Source organism: Engystomops pustulosus, chromosome 2, assembly GCF_040894005.1.
Source record: "Engystomops pustulosus chromosome 2, aEngPut4.maternal, whole genome shotgun sequence".
Classification (NCBI taxonomy): domain Eukaryota; kingdom Metazoa; phylum Chordata; class Amphibia; order Anura; family Leptodactylidae; genus Engystomops; species Engystomops pustulosus.
In genome coordinates, this window is record NC_092412.1 from 68378525 (window position 1) to 68393914 (window position 15390).

General features: G+C 43.3%; 2 protein-coding genes across 10 annotated transcripts in view; one reads left to right on the forward strand and one right to left on the reverse strand.

Annotated features, from left to right (window-relative positions):
• FMNL3 (formin like 3) overlaps positions 1–15390 on the forward strand; it is a 65647-nt gene that overhangs the window by 45093 nt on the left and 5164 nt on the right. For 5 of the 8 annotated variants that reach the window (XR_011853107.1, XM_072135176.1, XM_072135177.1 and 2 more), the window contains exons 3-21: positions 69–149; positions 302–378; positions 6220–6303; positions 6576–6728; positions 7245–7359; positions 7461–7537; positions 9513–9606; positions 9807–9881; positions 9961–10071; positions 10168–10317; positions 11041–11142; positions 11324–11627; positions 12390–12455; positions 12534–12658; positions 13017–13219; positions 13340–13574; positions 14322–14390; positions 14487–14567; positions 14658–14787. Coding sequence is in view for 7 of the 8 variants with exons in the window: in XM_072135176.1 (XP_071991277.1) it covers positions 69–149; positions 302–378; positions 6220–6303; positions 6576–6728; positions 7245–7359; positions 7461–7537; positions 9513–9606; positions 9807–9881; positions 9961–10071; positions 10168–10317; positions 11041–11142; positions 11324–11627; positions 12390–12455; positions 12534–12658; positions 13017–13219; positions 13340–13574; positions 14322–14390; positions 14487–14567; positions 14658–14787 (2332 nt within the window). In the remaining variant the exon portion in view is untranslated. The remainder of the gene's footprint in view (positions 1–68; positions 150–301; positions 379–6219; positions 6304–6575; positions 6729–7244; positions 7360–7460; positions 7538–9512; positions 9607–9806; positions 9882–9960; positions 10072–10167; positions 10318–11040; positions 11143–11323; positions 11628–12389; positions 12456–12533; positions 12659–13016; positions 13220–13339; positions 13575–14321; positions 14391–14486; positions 14568–14657; positions 14788–15390) is intronic. The other 3 variants (XM_072135174.1, XM_072135178.1, XM_072135179.1) reach the window with 3 other exon arrangements.
• Positions 1–15390, reverse strand: part of PRPF40B (pre-mRNA processing factor 40 homolog B) — a 74723-nt gene that overhangs the window by 1934 nt on the left and 57399 nt on the right. Inside the window, exon 27 of one of the 2 annotated variants that reach the window (XM_072135191.1) lies at positions 6701–6939. The exons of the other annotated variant lie outside the window; for it this stretch is intronic. Within the exon in view, the coding sequence (XP_071991292.1) occupies positions 6916–6939 (24 nt within the window). The 3' untranslated portion in view covers positions 6701–6915. Of the gene's footprint in view, positions 1–6700; positions 6940–15390 lie in introns of those variants that run through there. 2 annotated transcript variants of the gene reach the window in all.

A 15390-nucleotide genomic window follows, 5' to 3' on the forward strand; every position in this document is an offset into this window, starting at 1 on the left:
TGGTAATAGAGCAGGAGCTGTATGTCACACAAACTTCTCTAAATGTACATTTATTTTCATTGTTTTAGGAGCGGTTTCAAGTGAAAAATCCCCCCCACACATATATCCAGAAGCTTCAATCTTTCCTAGACCCGGGAGTAACACGCAAGGTAATACTGTAACTACTATAAGATAGTCGATTAATCTTTCCCCGGTTTTATACAGATTTTCAATGCTGAAAAAAAAACAATTGCTTTCTGTAGGTTTTTTTGTATTAGGTTAAATTGTTAGACAATTTTTTTTTTCCTTGTAAATGTTTCAGAAATTCAGAAGAAGGGTCCAAGAGTCTACAAAAGTACTGCGAGAACTGGAAATCTCCCTAAGGACAAATCACATTGGGTGAGTGGTACATCTAGCAGTGCTCAGTGTTACCATTGATAATATCTGATCCCTGATGTCTAGGCTCTGGATCTCTCACTATGATGAGGAGTAATGCAAGGGCCGCCTTTCCTGTTATTAAGTCATCAGACAAGAGCCGTTTATTGGAGATGTACACATAGGGTTGTAGAGTAGAGTTTACATTTTGTACTTGTTTCTTTGTTCTTTCTCTTCACTGATAAGCCCTTTACTTGTCTTGTGTGGCAGCTCAGGCCCAAATACTTTGTATGGCATCTATTTATACCATGAAAAACCCATTTTATTAGAACTTGCTCAAAAGCCTACAGGGGCTGTCCAGAGGTTAAAAAACACGGCATTTCCACCAAAAACGTCTCCCCTTCTGACCATGGTTTGAGGTATTATCGTAGCTGAGCTGTATAGAAATGAATATAGCTTGGATGTAATACTATAAAAGGTCAGGAGCAGAGCTATTTTTTGGGAGACAGCAGTCATCCTTGTTAACCCCTGGAAAACCCCTTTAACACAGCTGAAATCTTAAGTCTTCACAGTATATTGGAGTGTAAGTGGAAAGACCACTGCAGGTGTATCTTGATTTTTTTATTTTTTGGCAGGGTGGCACACCGGACTAAGAGGTGGCAACTGGGAAGGAAACAGAATAACAGGAACATTACCACTTCCTGCACATTGTATCTGTTCTTCCTTGGGGCACTGTCCAGCCCTTCCCTGCTGCCAGTATTGTATGGATTGTACGCTGAGTAATATATATCACATGATCTCTCTAATTTAAGAAATGCACTAACTGCAATATTTTATAATGGATCAGTTTCCAAAGCCGTTATGTAAATTGACTGTGAAGATTTCTCATAGACTAAAGTTACGAGGATCCATGAAAAACAGATGCCAAACTGATCCAAAAGATGTTAAAGATGGACGTTACAGCTGTTTTTTTTCATGCCAGATTCTGGGCACGTGCAGATAACTTAAAGGAGACCTACCATTTCGAAATGGTCATTCTGATGCAAGCGTACCTTTACACAGGGGTAGGTCAGCTGATGCTGGAGGTGGTCTTGATAAGGCACAGAAATCCACAGTTAAAAATTGATTAGGCAAGGAACCCATTTAGTGCTCCTGGGCCCCTGACACCGGGCACTCGGTCACCAGCATAACAGTGCATGTGCCTTGCATGCGTGAAACATCTCTACCCACCCTTGCTCCTGAGAGCTGGTGATGCCCCCGAGCTCGCGGAAGCATCGCTTTGCCGTGTGGACGTGCGAGGTGAAGATACAGTACGCATACATTCGGGATCGAGGGAGGGTAGGGGGAGAAGTTTCATTGTTATACTAGAGGCCAAGCGCCCTGTGTCAGGGGCCCAGGAACACCAAATGGGTAATTTGCCCGGTGTATAAATCTTTTTTTTTTTTCCCAAAATGGTAGATTTCTGTGCTTTATCTACACACCTCAGCTGCTGCATACCCTGATTGTGAGGCGTTTCATGCTATTCAGTCTGTAATTCATGGGGGCTTCATCTGTAGCTAGAAACAATGTTACCCCCACAATAAATAAAGAATATTTGAGCTTTTCTGTAGTGCAGCCTGAGAGACATATGTTACGTAACAGATATTTGCCTTCAGTCTTTCTAGCAAACTAGTAGCTTGTGGGAATAGAGTAACCTGAATACTCGCAGAAGCAAATTAGGAGAAAAAAAAACGGAATACTTCTTGGCATCATTTAGGTGGGATTCAGGCATACGTCAGCAGTAAGCAGCCCCAGAAATAGAGCATGTAGTCAGACAGGAAATGTGCAGGAGGTGGTGGGGGGACCGGTCCAGGCAGCAGACAGGAAATAGGCGGGATATGCTGGCTTCACCGCTCCGCAGCTCACACTGAGGCCTGAGCCAGAGTCTGCACAGGGAGGCGAGTGAGGCTTCTCCCCATTGCTGTAATATATGTATAGGAACCCGGCATTGTGCAGGGATGTGATCAATTATAAATGAATTATAAATGACAAGCCTATGAGTCATTTTTGGAAACACTCAGTTCTATTTTTAAAAACGTCTCAAGGAGTCGCCAGAACTAAAGCAGGATATCAGATCTGAGCATTCGGCTTTCTGATGGGTACGGCTCTAAAGTACCTGGATCAAGTTTATAGGGGGGTGTATGTGCATCATGTGGGGTAAGCTGGCCATGGCTTCAGATACTCAGAAGATGTACCATGTATATATGCATCCTCCATGCCACGTACCAATCTAAGGGATTTTTGTTGGCCACTAGCATTTGTTATTATTTTCATAAAGGCAATGTGTCGCCAATACACCACTTTATTTCTAATCTTTTTATTTTCTAATTGAAGACTTTTTTTCTTTTATTTTCTGTCCATGATATTGGGTGCTGCCATCCTGTCTGCTCTCTATTAACAGCATTTAGTCTGGTGCTTTACAGCAGCCTCATGGCCATAGGCAGTAATAGTCTGGAGCTGACTCACCGAGCTTTATGGAGTCTTCTAGCCTTGCTCTGTGCAGATAAGAGGTCACTAAGCGTTTCGTCATATCCACTAATGACTAATAGGTGTATATACTATCCTTGTTTCCTGGTGGCTTGTACATTCCCCAGCACCTCCTTAATAACTCATCAGACATAGTGGACAAGGTGTGAAAACTTTCCTCCTACCTCAATGTTTCCTTTAACCTACATTTCATCCTTCTCCGGACTGAGCTAAAGTAAATGCTGAGAAGTGTGGCAATGGCTGCCGGTCAGATGGGTTTAATAATATATTATTCTAAAATTATAGATCAGCATTAGTTCCATTGTGCTGTACACTCAAAAAGGTGTTCACATGAATAAAATACAAACAGACGAAAACACTAAACTAGACTGACCTATTACAAGTGCCTTTTGAGGGCTCAAAATCTATATGGGGGTAGATGCAGGGGGGGGGGAGCCTAGGCTCATTGCAGTCTGAGGCGAACTATAGAAAGACCCTCTTTTCCCCGGTCAAATAGTTATATACATTGCTTACTGCAAATAATTAATTATGGCTCCCAGAAATCAGGAGAACGGGGGTCTGGTACAACATGAACAGAGTACAACAATGTGCTGAAAACCCCCAACTCTGCTTATAAACGAGTGTATAAAAATAAACTTACATACTCCTCTTCCGATGCTTTCCGATGATCCGACTGACTTCTCTTCCATCTCCGGTTCACATAGAACAGAGCAGGCAGAGACGCCACCATGCACCCTGCCTGTGGTGCCCACTATGACATCGTCAGCGGCGACTGCTGAGTATGTAAATTTATTATATATATCACACAATAAGGGTCTGTGGGTTATTTCATTAGGGTGTAGTCTGCAGCACGTGGCATTTCATCCTGGGAGAGCCTGCAGCATGGGGCTTTTTTTTATCCGGGGGGGGGGGGTCTGTGGCATGGGGCATTTCATCACGGGGAAGGCTGCGGCACGGTGCAGTTCATTAGGATGGAGGCCGCAGCACGGTGCATTTCGTTACCGGGGGTGGCCGCAGCACGGAGCATTTCGTTACCGGGGGAGGCCGCACCACGGGGCATTTCGTTACCGGGGGAGGCCGCACCACGGGGCATTTCGTTACCGGGGGAGGCCGCACCACGGGGCATTTCGTTACCGGGGGAGGCCGCACCACGGGGCATTTCGTTACCGGGGGAGGCCGCACCACGGGGCATTTCGTTACCGGGGGGAGGCCGCACCACGGGGCATTTCGTTACCGGGGGGAGGCCTCACCACGGGGCATTTCGTTACCGGGGGGAGGCCGCACCACGGGGCATTTCGTTACCGGGGGAGGCCGCACCACGGGGCATTTCGTTACCGGGGGAGGCCGCACCACGGGGCATTTCGTTACCGGGGGAGGCCGCACCACGGGGCATTTCGTTACCGGGGGAGGCCGCACCACGGGGCATTTCGTTACCGGGGGAGGCCGCACCACGGGGCATTTCGTTACCGGGGGAGGCCGCACCACGGGGCATTTCGTTACCGGGGGAGGCCGCACCACGGGGCATTTCGTTACCGGGGGAGGCCGCACCACGGGGCATTTCGTTACCGGGGGAGGCCGCACCACGGGGCATTTCGTTACCGGGGGAGGCCGCACCACGGGGCATTTCGTTACCGGGGGAGGCCGCACCACGGGGCATTTCGTTACCGGGGGAGGCCGCACCACGGGGCATTTCGTTACCGGTGCAGGGGGGGGGGAACGGGGCATTTCGTTACCGGTGCAGGGGGGGGGGGGGGGAACGGGGCATTTTGTTACCGGTGCAGGGGGGGGGGGAACGGGGCATTTTGTTACCGGTGCGGGGGGGGGGGAACGGGGCATTTTGTTACCGGTGCAGGGGGGGGGGAACGGGGCATTTCGTTACCGGTGCAGAGTATGGGCGATGATTGCATATAGGGAGGTATCAGGAGAGGCATATGTTTTCCGATTCCTGGATAATATTTTAGCACTGATGTACAGATTTATCAATATGATAAGAAGGTGGAGGCGCTGGTCATCCGCATCCCTGTGGTGCATTCCCGCTATACAGTGCTCTGGGCTATCTGCTCCTCCGCATATTGATATCATTATGTTCTGCTATTGAACTGCTGACTAATCCTGTGACTGCTGGATAATTACGGATCCTCAGACACAACAGTCCGTGAGCGCAGAAGCTTCATGTCTGTTTATTTAGTTTGCTGGCATAGCTGAGACCCTGGAGTATATTTTCACTGTGTCAGTGCACAGACTGGGGGTTATCCTCTCTGGGCTGTCAATTACACAGTCAATGGGGACATTATTATCCTGGAAGTTGTATGAGGCTATTAAATCTGTAGAGAAAACAGCGTCTACCTACTAGTATACAAGGAAACTGTAGATTTCAGTCATCCAACGTTTCTTCAAAGTCACCTGTTTCCATTTCTGCTTCAGCATTTAAATTTTCCTAAAACTCTTCCATTAGGTTTATAACTTATTAACATATTACAATATCTGCATTCACAATGATTTAGAGCTGGACCCTCCCAGAATTCCCCAGGGACGACTCCTCCCACACAATTTGGCAGTCTGTGTTTCTAGTTTAAAGTGCTTGTGTATATAAGCCTTTGTTTTGAGGACATTAAACTAGTAGGATTACATGAGTAAGGATACTTTTAACGAAAATCTACCATCATGGAAAAATCCATCATGATAAAGCAGTGGCACTTACTCATAGATCCAGGCACAGTGATGTGTTAATACTCTTATATAAGTTATCCATGCCCTCCCCCCTTCTAAAATAAACTTTTATAATCATGCTTATGAAGGTCTCCTAAGGGTGTGACCAGAGCCCCTCTGTGCTGCACATTCAAAGGCTGTTAGGCTGTCTAACCCACCTCTGCCCCCCCCCCCCCCTGCAATATTCCCTGGCACTTTCCCCTTTCAATGTGTGAGATTACAGTAATCCCAAGGGAGGGGGAAAGTCCTTTCACACTGTAATGGCCTGCAAAACTACAGCACTGAGAGGCTATGGTAACACACTCCTGAGCCCTCCAGGCTCATTAGTTTATTTTAGAAGGAAGGAAGCCATGGATATCAAATATAAGAAGATTACAGCAGTCACAGAGCCTGGATCAATGAGTAAGTGTCCCTGGTGTGTGATGAAAGATTTTGATGATTTCCTTTAAGGTCTTTAAAAACTATATATATGTCCTACCAGTAGTTACATCTGTTATTCCAAGTAGGAAACGGAACCTACCAGACCCCATTATAAGTCACTCAGGTCCATCATGCTATTGATCCGGCGCACGGCTGAGGTGAACAGAACCTGTACATTTGTGACCCAGATCTGTGCGATTTATTTTGCAGGTGGGTGCGAGAGTTCTTGAACAATGACAACAAGGGCCTGGATGTTTTGGTGGAGTATCTCTCATTTGCACAGTGCGCGGTTATGTAAGTACAGAGATGATCAGCGTCTACATTCTGATAATAATCCATTGTACAGTCGTGTCTCTCGGTGCTGAAGTAGGAGCATGTGTTCCCAATAACCGATTCCACCCTGCACCACCTTCCATCTGGAGCTGCGTATGCAGTTGTCTATGTTTATGGTCCCAGCCATTGCACATTTTCAGTCTGGAAACCATTCTGCCGCCTTGTAGCTTTGCTTTATCCAGTCCTTTCTGCCCCCTGGCCGCTCAAGCTTCTTCTGTATCCCTTTGATGTAGGTTTGATTTTGATGGCCTGGAAAACGGGGAGGATGGCTTGGTTGAAAAGTCAAAATCGTGGAGCAGATCCATCGAGGATCTGCAGAATCCCAACGCCCTCCCTGCCCCTTTCACCAACGGCCTCGCTCGCTCTGCCCGCCAGTCTGTGCTCCGGTATGTATTTGTGTGCTAGCTCCTGGTCCCTGCAGCCAGCCTGCTAATATTGCCATGTTTGTGATTTTTCCATATCTGATCCATTCATGAAAATGTGAGCAAGTAGCACACTGAAATAAAAGAGGTCCTTGTCTATTGATAAGCTCCCGGCTGGTTCTTCTTCCTCTATTGATGCCCAGATTATTCTTCATTGAATTTCGCATTGGTCTGCCTGTTGTGAGAATGATGAAGCATCACATAACTGTTCTATTCAATGCACAGATAGAAATTCATCTATGACTCATTGTACTTCCTTACTCTGATAATATATACTGCAGCTTATACATTGAGAGACCTCTTTAATTTTCGAGTGTTACTGCCACAAGAATCCTCCCACATTATAATCACTATTTTACATCAGGCTTTACCTTCATTGGAAGGCACCATCCAAAAGTATTAACCAACACTTGACTATAATCTCATCTCCCACTATATGCTTGGGCAGCTCACTTACCTTGACCAATGGCTTTCTCCCAGTAGCAGCTACAATACATTGCCAGGAAAGAAAGCCCTGAAAAACTCCCGGTTGGTCAGTCAGAAGGACGACGTACACGTGTGCATCATGTGCCTCCGGGCTATTATGAACTATCAGGTATGAAGAAATCTGTTCATAAAGTATGATATTACTTCAATACGAGTTACAACATCCAACTTGCAGGACATGAATAACTCTCTTCTCTTCCATTGTTGTAGTATGGCTTCAATCTGGTAATGTCTCATCCTCATGCGGTCAATGAAATTGCTCTCAGCCTAAACAACAAGAATCCAAGGTAACCTGCATACTGTACATTATAATATATCATGTAGCTTGCTATACCGCGGCTTCTCCTCGGAGTCTCACTTGCTTAGTTGCACTTGCTTAGTGAAATGCACTATAAACACTTCTATATTCTATATGTCATGTATATTATGGAAGTTTTTATTAATTATAGTGGTGCCCTCCCCCTCTGGTGGTATACAACCTATTCAACCTCTCAATGTATATGTTTAGATAGAACGCTTATAATCAGAAAAATTGGTGCAGGATTTTCAAGGAGTACGTCAGCTTTAAAATAAAGTGACAGGTGATGAGAAATCTTTTTCTGGTGGGTCAAGTCTTGTTTGTACTTTATACATGTTTATCTGGTTTATAATGCTATAAAATAAGAAAAGGTGTAAAGCTCACCTCACCAATAATACTCCCATGATGTGCCAGATATCCCAATGAAATGACTGTATGGTCTGCTAGATGCAGTGGGTGTCCAGCAGTCTTGTAACTACCTTTTCAGTTACTCTACCAGAAAAGAGAATCAGAATTGTGAGCACAGGTGTGAACCCAGTCCAAACTTGTGTATATACACTCGCCGGCCACTTTATTAGGTACACCTGTCCAACTGCTCTTTAACACTTAATTTCTAATCAGCCAAACACATGGCGGCAACTCAGTGCATTTAGGCATGTAGACATGGTCAAGACAATCTCCTGCAGTTCAAACCGAGCATCAGTATGGGGAAGAAAGGTGATTTGAGGCCTTTGAACGTGGCATGGTTGTTGGTGCCAGAAGGGCTGGTCTGAGTATTTCAGAAACTGCTGATCTACTGGGATTTTCACGCACAACCAACTCTAGGGTTTACAGAGAATGGTCCGAAAAAGAAAAAACATCCAGTGAGCGGCAGTTCTGTGGGCGGAAATGCCTTGTTGAGGTCAGAGGAGAATGGGCAAACTGGTTCGAGCTGTTAGAAAGGCAACAGTGACTCAAATCGCCACCCGTTACAACCAAGGTAGGCAAAAGAGCATCTCTGAACGCACAGTACGTCGAACTTTGAGGCAGATGGGCTACAGCAGCAGAAGACCACACCGGGTGCCACTCCTTTCAGCTAAGAACAGGAAACTGAGGCTACAATTTGCACAAGCTCATCGAAATTGGACAGTAGAAGATTGGAAATACGTTGCCTGGTCTGATGAGTCTCGATTTCTGCTGCGACATTCGGATGGTAGGGTCAGAATTTGGCGTCAACAACATGAAAGCATGGATCCATCCTGCCTTGTATCAACGGTTCAGGCTGGTGGTGGTGTCATGGTGTGGGGAATATTTTCTTGGCACTCTTTGGCCCCTTGGTACCAATTGAGCATCGTTGCAACCCAACAGCCTACCTGAGTATTGTTGCTGACCATGTCCATCCCTTTATGACCACAATGTACCCAACATCTGATGGCTACTTTCAGCAGGATAATGCGCCATGTCATAAAGCTGGAATCATCTCAGACTGGTTTCTTGAACATGACAATGAGGTCACTGTACTCAAATGGCCTCCACAGTCACCAGATCTCAATCCAATAGAGCATCTTTGGGATGTGGTGGAACGGGAGATTCGCATCATGGATGTGCAGCCGACAAATCTGCGGCAACTGTGTGATGCCATCATGTCAATATGGACCAAAATCTCTGAGGAGCTTCCAGCACCTTGTTGAATCTATGCCACGAAGAATTGAGGCAGTTCTGAAGGCAAAAGGGGGTCCAACCCGTTACTAGCATGGTGTACCTAATAAAGTGGCCTATGTATGTGTATGTGTATATATATATATATATATATATATATATATATATATATATATATATATATATATATATATATATATATATATATATATATATTATATTCACATGGATGGACCACCCCTTTATATTGTGTGTAATAGTTGACAGTTCAGTGCATACTAGTACTTTTAAAATTTACTTTAATTTTTTTATTTTTTTTCCCCTAGGACTAAAGCCCTGGTCTTAGAACTGCTGGCGGCTGTATGTCTTGTCCGAGGAGGGCATGAAATCATTCTGTCTGCTTTTGATAACTTTAAAGAGGTACTAATAGAAATTAAGTGTCCTTGATTGTGGTCTTTCCAGAGCCCCCTAGTTAAATGTCCATCATTTGGGACTGTATGTTGGGGAATTTTGAGGTGAAACGTTGTGTTTGCTTTTATCCCTGTAGTCCTATAGCCAGCATGTAAATAGGTGTTCGCAAATAATTCTAAGCTTTATCGATCCTGATCGATTCCTTCCAGGTCTGTAAAGAAAAGCATCGCTTTGAGAAGCTCATGGAATATTTCAGGAATGAGGACAGCAACATCGATTTCATGGTAGGTGAAGGAACAAATCTCTGCTTATTATTCTGATGCCAAAAAGTTGAGTTGTTACAGAAAGCTCTTGTCCCCACAGGTCGCTTGTATGCAGTTCATTAACATTGTTGTTCACTCTGTGGAAGACATGAATTTCCGTGTACATCTTCAGTTTGAGTTCACCAAGTTGGGCCTTGAAGAATTCCTGGAGGTAAGGATCAAAACATATCTTTTGGAAACCATTGAGAAATACAAAAGAGGTTTCTGGCGTCTCGTGATTTGACGCCATTTCTTTTTTATTCAACAGAAGTCTAAGCACACAGAGAGTGAGAAGCTGCTGGTTCAGATCCAGGCCTACCTGGACAATGTGTTTGATGTTGGGGGTCTATTGGAAGATGCAGAGACCAAGAATGCTGCACTTGAGAAAGTGGAAGAGTTGGAGGAACATCTGTCTCATGTATGTAAATCTTTTAGACACAAGAGTTCTGTTCTGATCTAATTCTAATCCGATCTATGGACACAAATTTGTATATTACTTGCAGATTATGCAATGTAGACTGCAGAATATGAGACATTTATGAATTGGAATCATACTATATACATATAGGGGTTCGCTGTCCCCCACCATGCACTGTGTAGTGCAGGGGGCTCTTGTATAATGTCAGTGCTTGGGTAGTGTTACTTGGAGAAGAGCACTTGATAATGGGCAGAGTCTTGGGCCTGTGGTTCTGTCCACTCTAGTGGTTCTTGTTGTAAGGGCTAACTGGTTGTCAAACACCATTGATGATATACTGATAACCATGCTTTTCTATCCAAAACTATACTCTCATATATTATTCCGCGTTTGCTATATTTGCTCTTCAACAGCTGAAGTCTCCACAAACTGTAATCCTGTGAGGAAATTCCATAGTACAGTACTGAATGGTTGTAGATTGCAGCACTCCACATGTGAAAGTGAAAGATGTGTGTATGTGTGTGTGCGCGTGATCTCATCCTTCCCCTTTGAAAGTTTGGGAATTTTCTAGGGTTTTTTTGCGTATCTTGTTTAATGGCAGAGAACCAGATCAATCTTCTTAGTTTAAACTTGTGGTAAAGAAGAACAGAGCTGCCTCTTGGAAATCGTTTAGTACTTATGATAGACATTGCACATCTAATTCTTAAAGCCATGATTTTTCGCCAGATGACTGAGAAGCTGCTGGATTTGGAGAATGAGAACATGATGCGGGTGGCAGAACTGGAGAAGACCTTGTTGCAACGTGAAAAGGATCTAGAGCTTATGAGGGTGAGACCCTGAGCATGACTACTACATGTGGGATGTATTCCGGGATATGATATAGTCTTGTATACTGTGGGTTTACCGGTACTATAATGTACTTGAGTGATACAGCAGCAAATTTCACTGTGAATTACTGTGAATTAGTACTGATTGACTGATAGCTTGACTGTAAGCATCATTTCTTTAGGAAACATATGAGAAAACAAGCCACCAAGTGAACACACTAAGGAAAATCATCAAAGAAAAGGAGGAAGCTGTTCAGCATCTCCGCCAGCTGGAACAGGCCAATGCTTTACATCAGCAGAAGCAGGGGGGATCTGCTGGCACTGCTCTTACATCTGTTGGGAGCTCTAGTGGAGATTTGTCTATGATTGCAGATTTCCCACCACCTCCTCCACCACCACCACCAGCCCCTGCATTGATTCCTGCAGCTCCACCTCCACCTCCGCCACCTCCTCCCCCTCCGCCACCACCACCTCCACTTATGCAAAGTAAGGGTGAAAATGTATTATGCTGAAAAGATGTTTATATGTAACTCACTTTGATTCTCAACGTAACTGCAAAAATATTTTAAATGTTAGATTATCCTAAAGCAAAAGTGTAAAATTGGTAGTACTGGTTACACAGTCACCACCCTGATGGTGTTTCACTAGTCATATATGTACACATGTATATATTATATGTGTATGTTCGCAATGACAAGATTAGCTAGAACCCCAAATCAACCCCTGTCATGGCCACCCCTATTATGCCCCATGTTCTATTATGGCCACTGTTTTTCTGTAATGGCCACTATGTTTCTCTTCTGTTCCTTATTCTATGAAGGTCACTATTTTTAATTTACAATGTTGTCAGCCATAGTTTTGCTCCCTTTTTAGACAATGAATATAAACCAACATCAGAAAAAATGATAAACCCCGGAAACTGCATTCTAGTTTCCTATAGAAATAGAATATACTTATTAGGGAATAATTTTGTACCTAATAACCCACTGTTTGATAGTATTTGCACCTAATGCCGGACCAACAGCCTCATTCATTCTTCTGATTTCTATTATGTTACATCCCTTATATAGTATGGCTTATGAATGCATCTTGATTGAATACGTATGCAAGACCAGCACTGTTTTTGGCTGGCAGATGATTGGGTCTATTATAGATTTGTTGGAATATTCACTAATGTAATTCCGTCTTTCAGGGTTGTCCATGTGTACTCATTGTCATTCATGAACGGTATTTCATTTTGTCCTCTAGATAAATGTCCTCCACCACCACCACTTCCATCCTCTTGTCCTGTAATTATCACAACTGGATTATCTGGTAGGTACTGCAGAAAGCCGTCCGAATGTTACTCGACTATTGATGACCCAGCGACTTACCGTAATGCTTTCATTTCAGCCATCCGAATCAAGAAACCAATCAAAACCAAATTCCGCTTGCCTGTGTTTAACTGGACGGCACTGAAGCCCAACCAGATCAGCGGGACAGTGTTCAGCGATCTTGATGATGAGCGCATTTTACAGGTGAAACAACTTTGTGTAGTATTTCTTCTTCTACCGTGTGTACTTATATTGGTAGATATCTATGTAGGCAGGTAATATTAATGATGACTTTTACACTTTTGAGGTTTCCCCTCGGCTCTCCCCACTGAAACCAACCCCTCTAACCAAATCCTGTAGTTTCCCACCTCCCCTGTGGTTCTTTTTATCATCATGAGAAATATATTTGGTAAGAAGGGATGGTAGTATTTACTAGAAAAGACAATTTTTATGAATACATTTTTAAATGATACCTCATTATTAAAAAATTATTACTAAGTGTTTAAGCGGACCTCACTCCTGGCTTCAGGCTATGTTACCAAGTCCTTCATGTCTGCTCTAGGATCTGGATATGGATAAATTTGAAGATCTCTTCAAGACCAAAGCACAGGGAGCTGCTATAGATTTGACCTGCCCCAAGAGTAAAACTTCTCAAAAGTCTGTAAGCAAGGTGACTCTTCTGGAAGCAAACCGAGCCAAGAACTTGGCCATCACTCTACGTAAAGCCGGGAGGACAACGGAGGAGATCTGCAAAGCCATCCAAACGTAGGCTAATACTTTTAGATATTGGCTAAATTTACCTGTTCACAGAGACTTTCAGAATCTTACTAATAAAATATTACATTTTAGAAGTTTATCAAATAATTTCCTCTGGCTTCATTACAGGTTCGACTTGCGGACAATACCTGTGGATTTTGTGGAGTGCCTGGTGCGTTTCCTTCCCACAGAGGCAGAAGTTAAGTTGCTGAGACAGTATGAGAAGGAGAGGAAGCCTCTTGAGGACCTTTCTGATGAGGACCGATTTATGATGCTCTTCAGTAAAGTGGAACGTCTCTCCCAGAGAATGTCTATCATGACGTTCATGGGTAACTTCAATGAGAACCTGCAGCTGCTCACACCGGTATGAAGACATTGCTATCACGTATTATCACTGCCTTATCACTGACATGGATTTAGATGATTCATTAGAAATACATTGATAGTTGGGAAATCTTACACCGCCGTCCTTTCACAAATTAATGTACTTACAGACACTCTAGTTACAGACTGACCTCTTTGCCAGTGTAACCTCTAGTGAAGCTCTCTGGATGTTTTACTTTAGTCCAAAGCTTCAATGATCAACTGTAAGGTGTCTGTATATAAGTTTTATTGATAATCTTTGTGTCCATGACAGCATTAAATTTAGAAATCCAAATGTCACTTGGACCAAAAAATTTCTTTTGTTGAGTTACAATTATAAAATATACATTCAACTTAAGAACAAACCTAAAGAACCCATCTTGTACACAACCCGGGACTGCCGGTACTTGTTAGCTTCATTATGTTATCCTTGCAGGATTTTAAGGCTCTGTTCACATGTTGGCTTCTCCACAAATCCATAGTTTTTTATTATATAGGTGCTAAACTATTGTCAATGTGATCATTCTTGTTATCTCTTGTGTGATGGATCCCACACTGCACTATGGTCTCTGTTTTTCATGGCAACTATGAGGCAGATGTGAACCCAGCTTTGGATGTTTTGTCATACCCAATATTGTATACTAAGTGCTCATGCCGTAACCAATATACATGTCTTGTCTCATGAATTACTTGGAATAAATGCATCAGTTTCTTGTATATGGAACTAATGTCTTCTCTATCATTTCAGCAACTTAATGCGGTGATTGCAGCGTCAGCTTCAGTGAAATCCTCTCCAAAGTTGAAACAAATGCTGGAGGTGGGTGACGGCCTGAGGATAAGTAGTAAAATGTATTAAATGCTTTGTGATCAGATAAAAGTTGTACTAACTCCGCCGCATCTTCTTTATGTGCAGATTATCCTCGCTTTAGGCAACTACATGAACAGCAGCAAAAGAGGATCCGTTTACGGGTTCAAACTCCAGAGCCTGGATCTGGTAAGATTGTCATTATCACTGAAGATCTCAGCAGAGCAGAAGAGTCTGAATTATTATATGATATTCTTATGTCTCATATTGTGTTTTTAGCTCCAAGACACAAAGTCAACAGACAGGAAAATGACCTTGTTAAACTACATTGCATTGATTTGCAAGGAGAAGTATCCTGAAGTGGCCACATTCTACAATGAGCTTCACTTTGTGGAGAAGGCAGCAGCGGGTGAGAACATTATTCTGATAGCATCGCCTTAAAAATATCTATAGTTTATATCTATAAACTAAATCCAATTTCACTGTATTGCGCCTCATCCATACCATACATTATTGTGGCTGCTTTGATCTCATCCATATTTCTCACTACTGTTCCTGAAGTGGAATCTGACTTGGGGGCTTTTGTATAACAATTGGATGACATTGTTTGCTTTCTATTATATCCACGTTGTGCAGCCCTTTCTGCCTAATCCCTGACAATGGCCTGAGGTATAGAGAGACACTTTGTGGCAGTCAGGCCTTGATCAGGAGCCATCCATTATAATGAGAGGATACAAGGATCTTTTCAAGTGCTATTATTCACGTAACATGTATCAAAGGCTATCCTTAATGCGAACATATCAGATGAATTTGACCTAAATATTAAGTCTTTTTATTTATGAGTAAATATTATAAATATAAAAGAAATCTGTAAGTTATTTCCAGTTCTCAAAACCACTATATCTAATGTGTATGGGTTTGTCCCAACAGATATTGGGAGAAGGATGATTTGGGCATGTAGTTTGTTCCCACATGTAATAATCCGGTGCCATATTTCTTCCTATTGAGAACA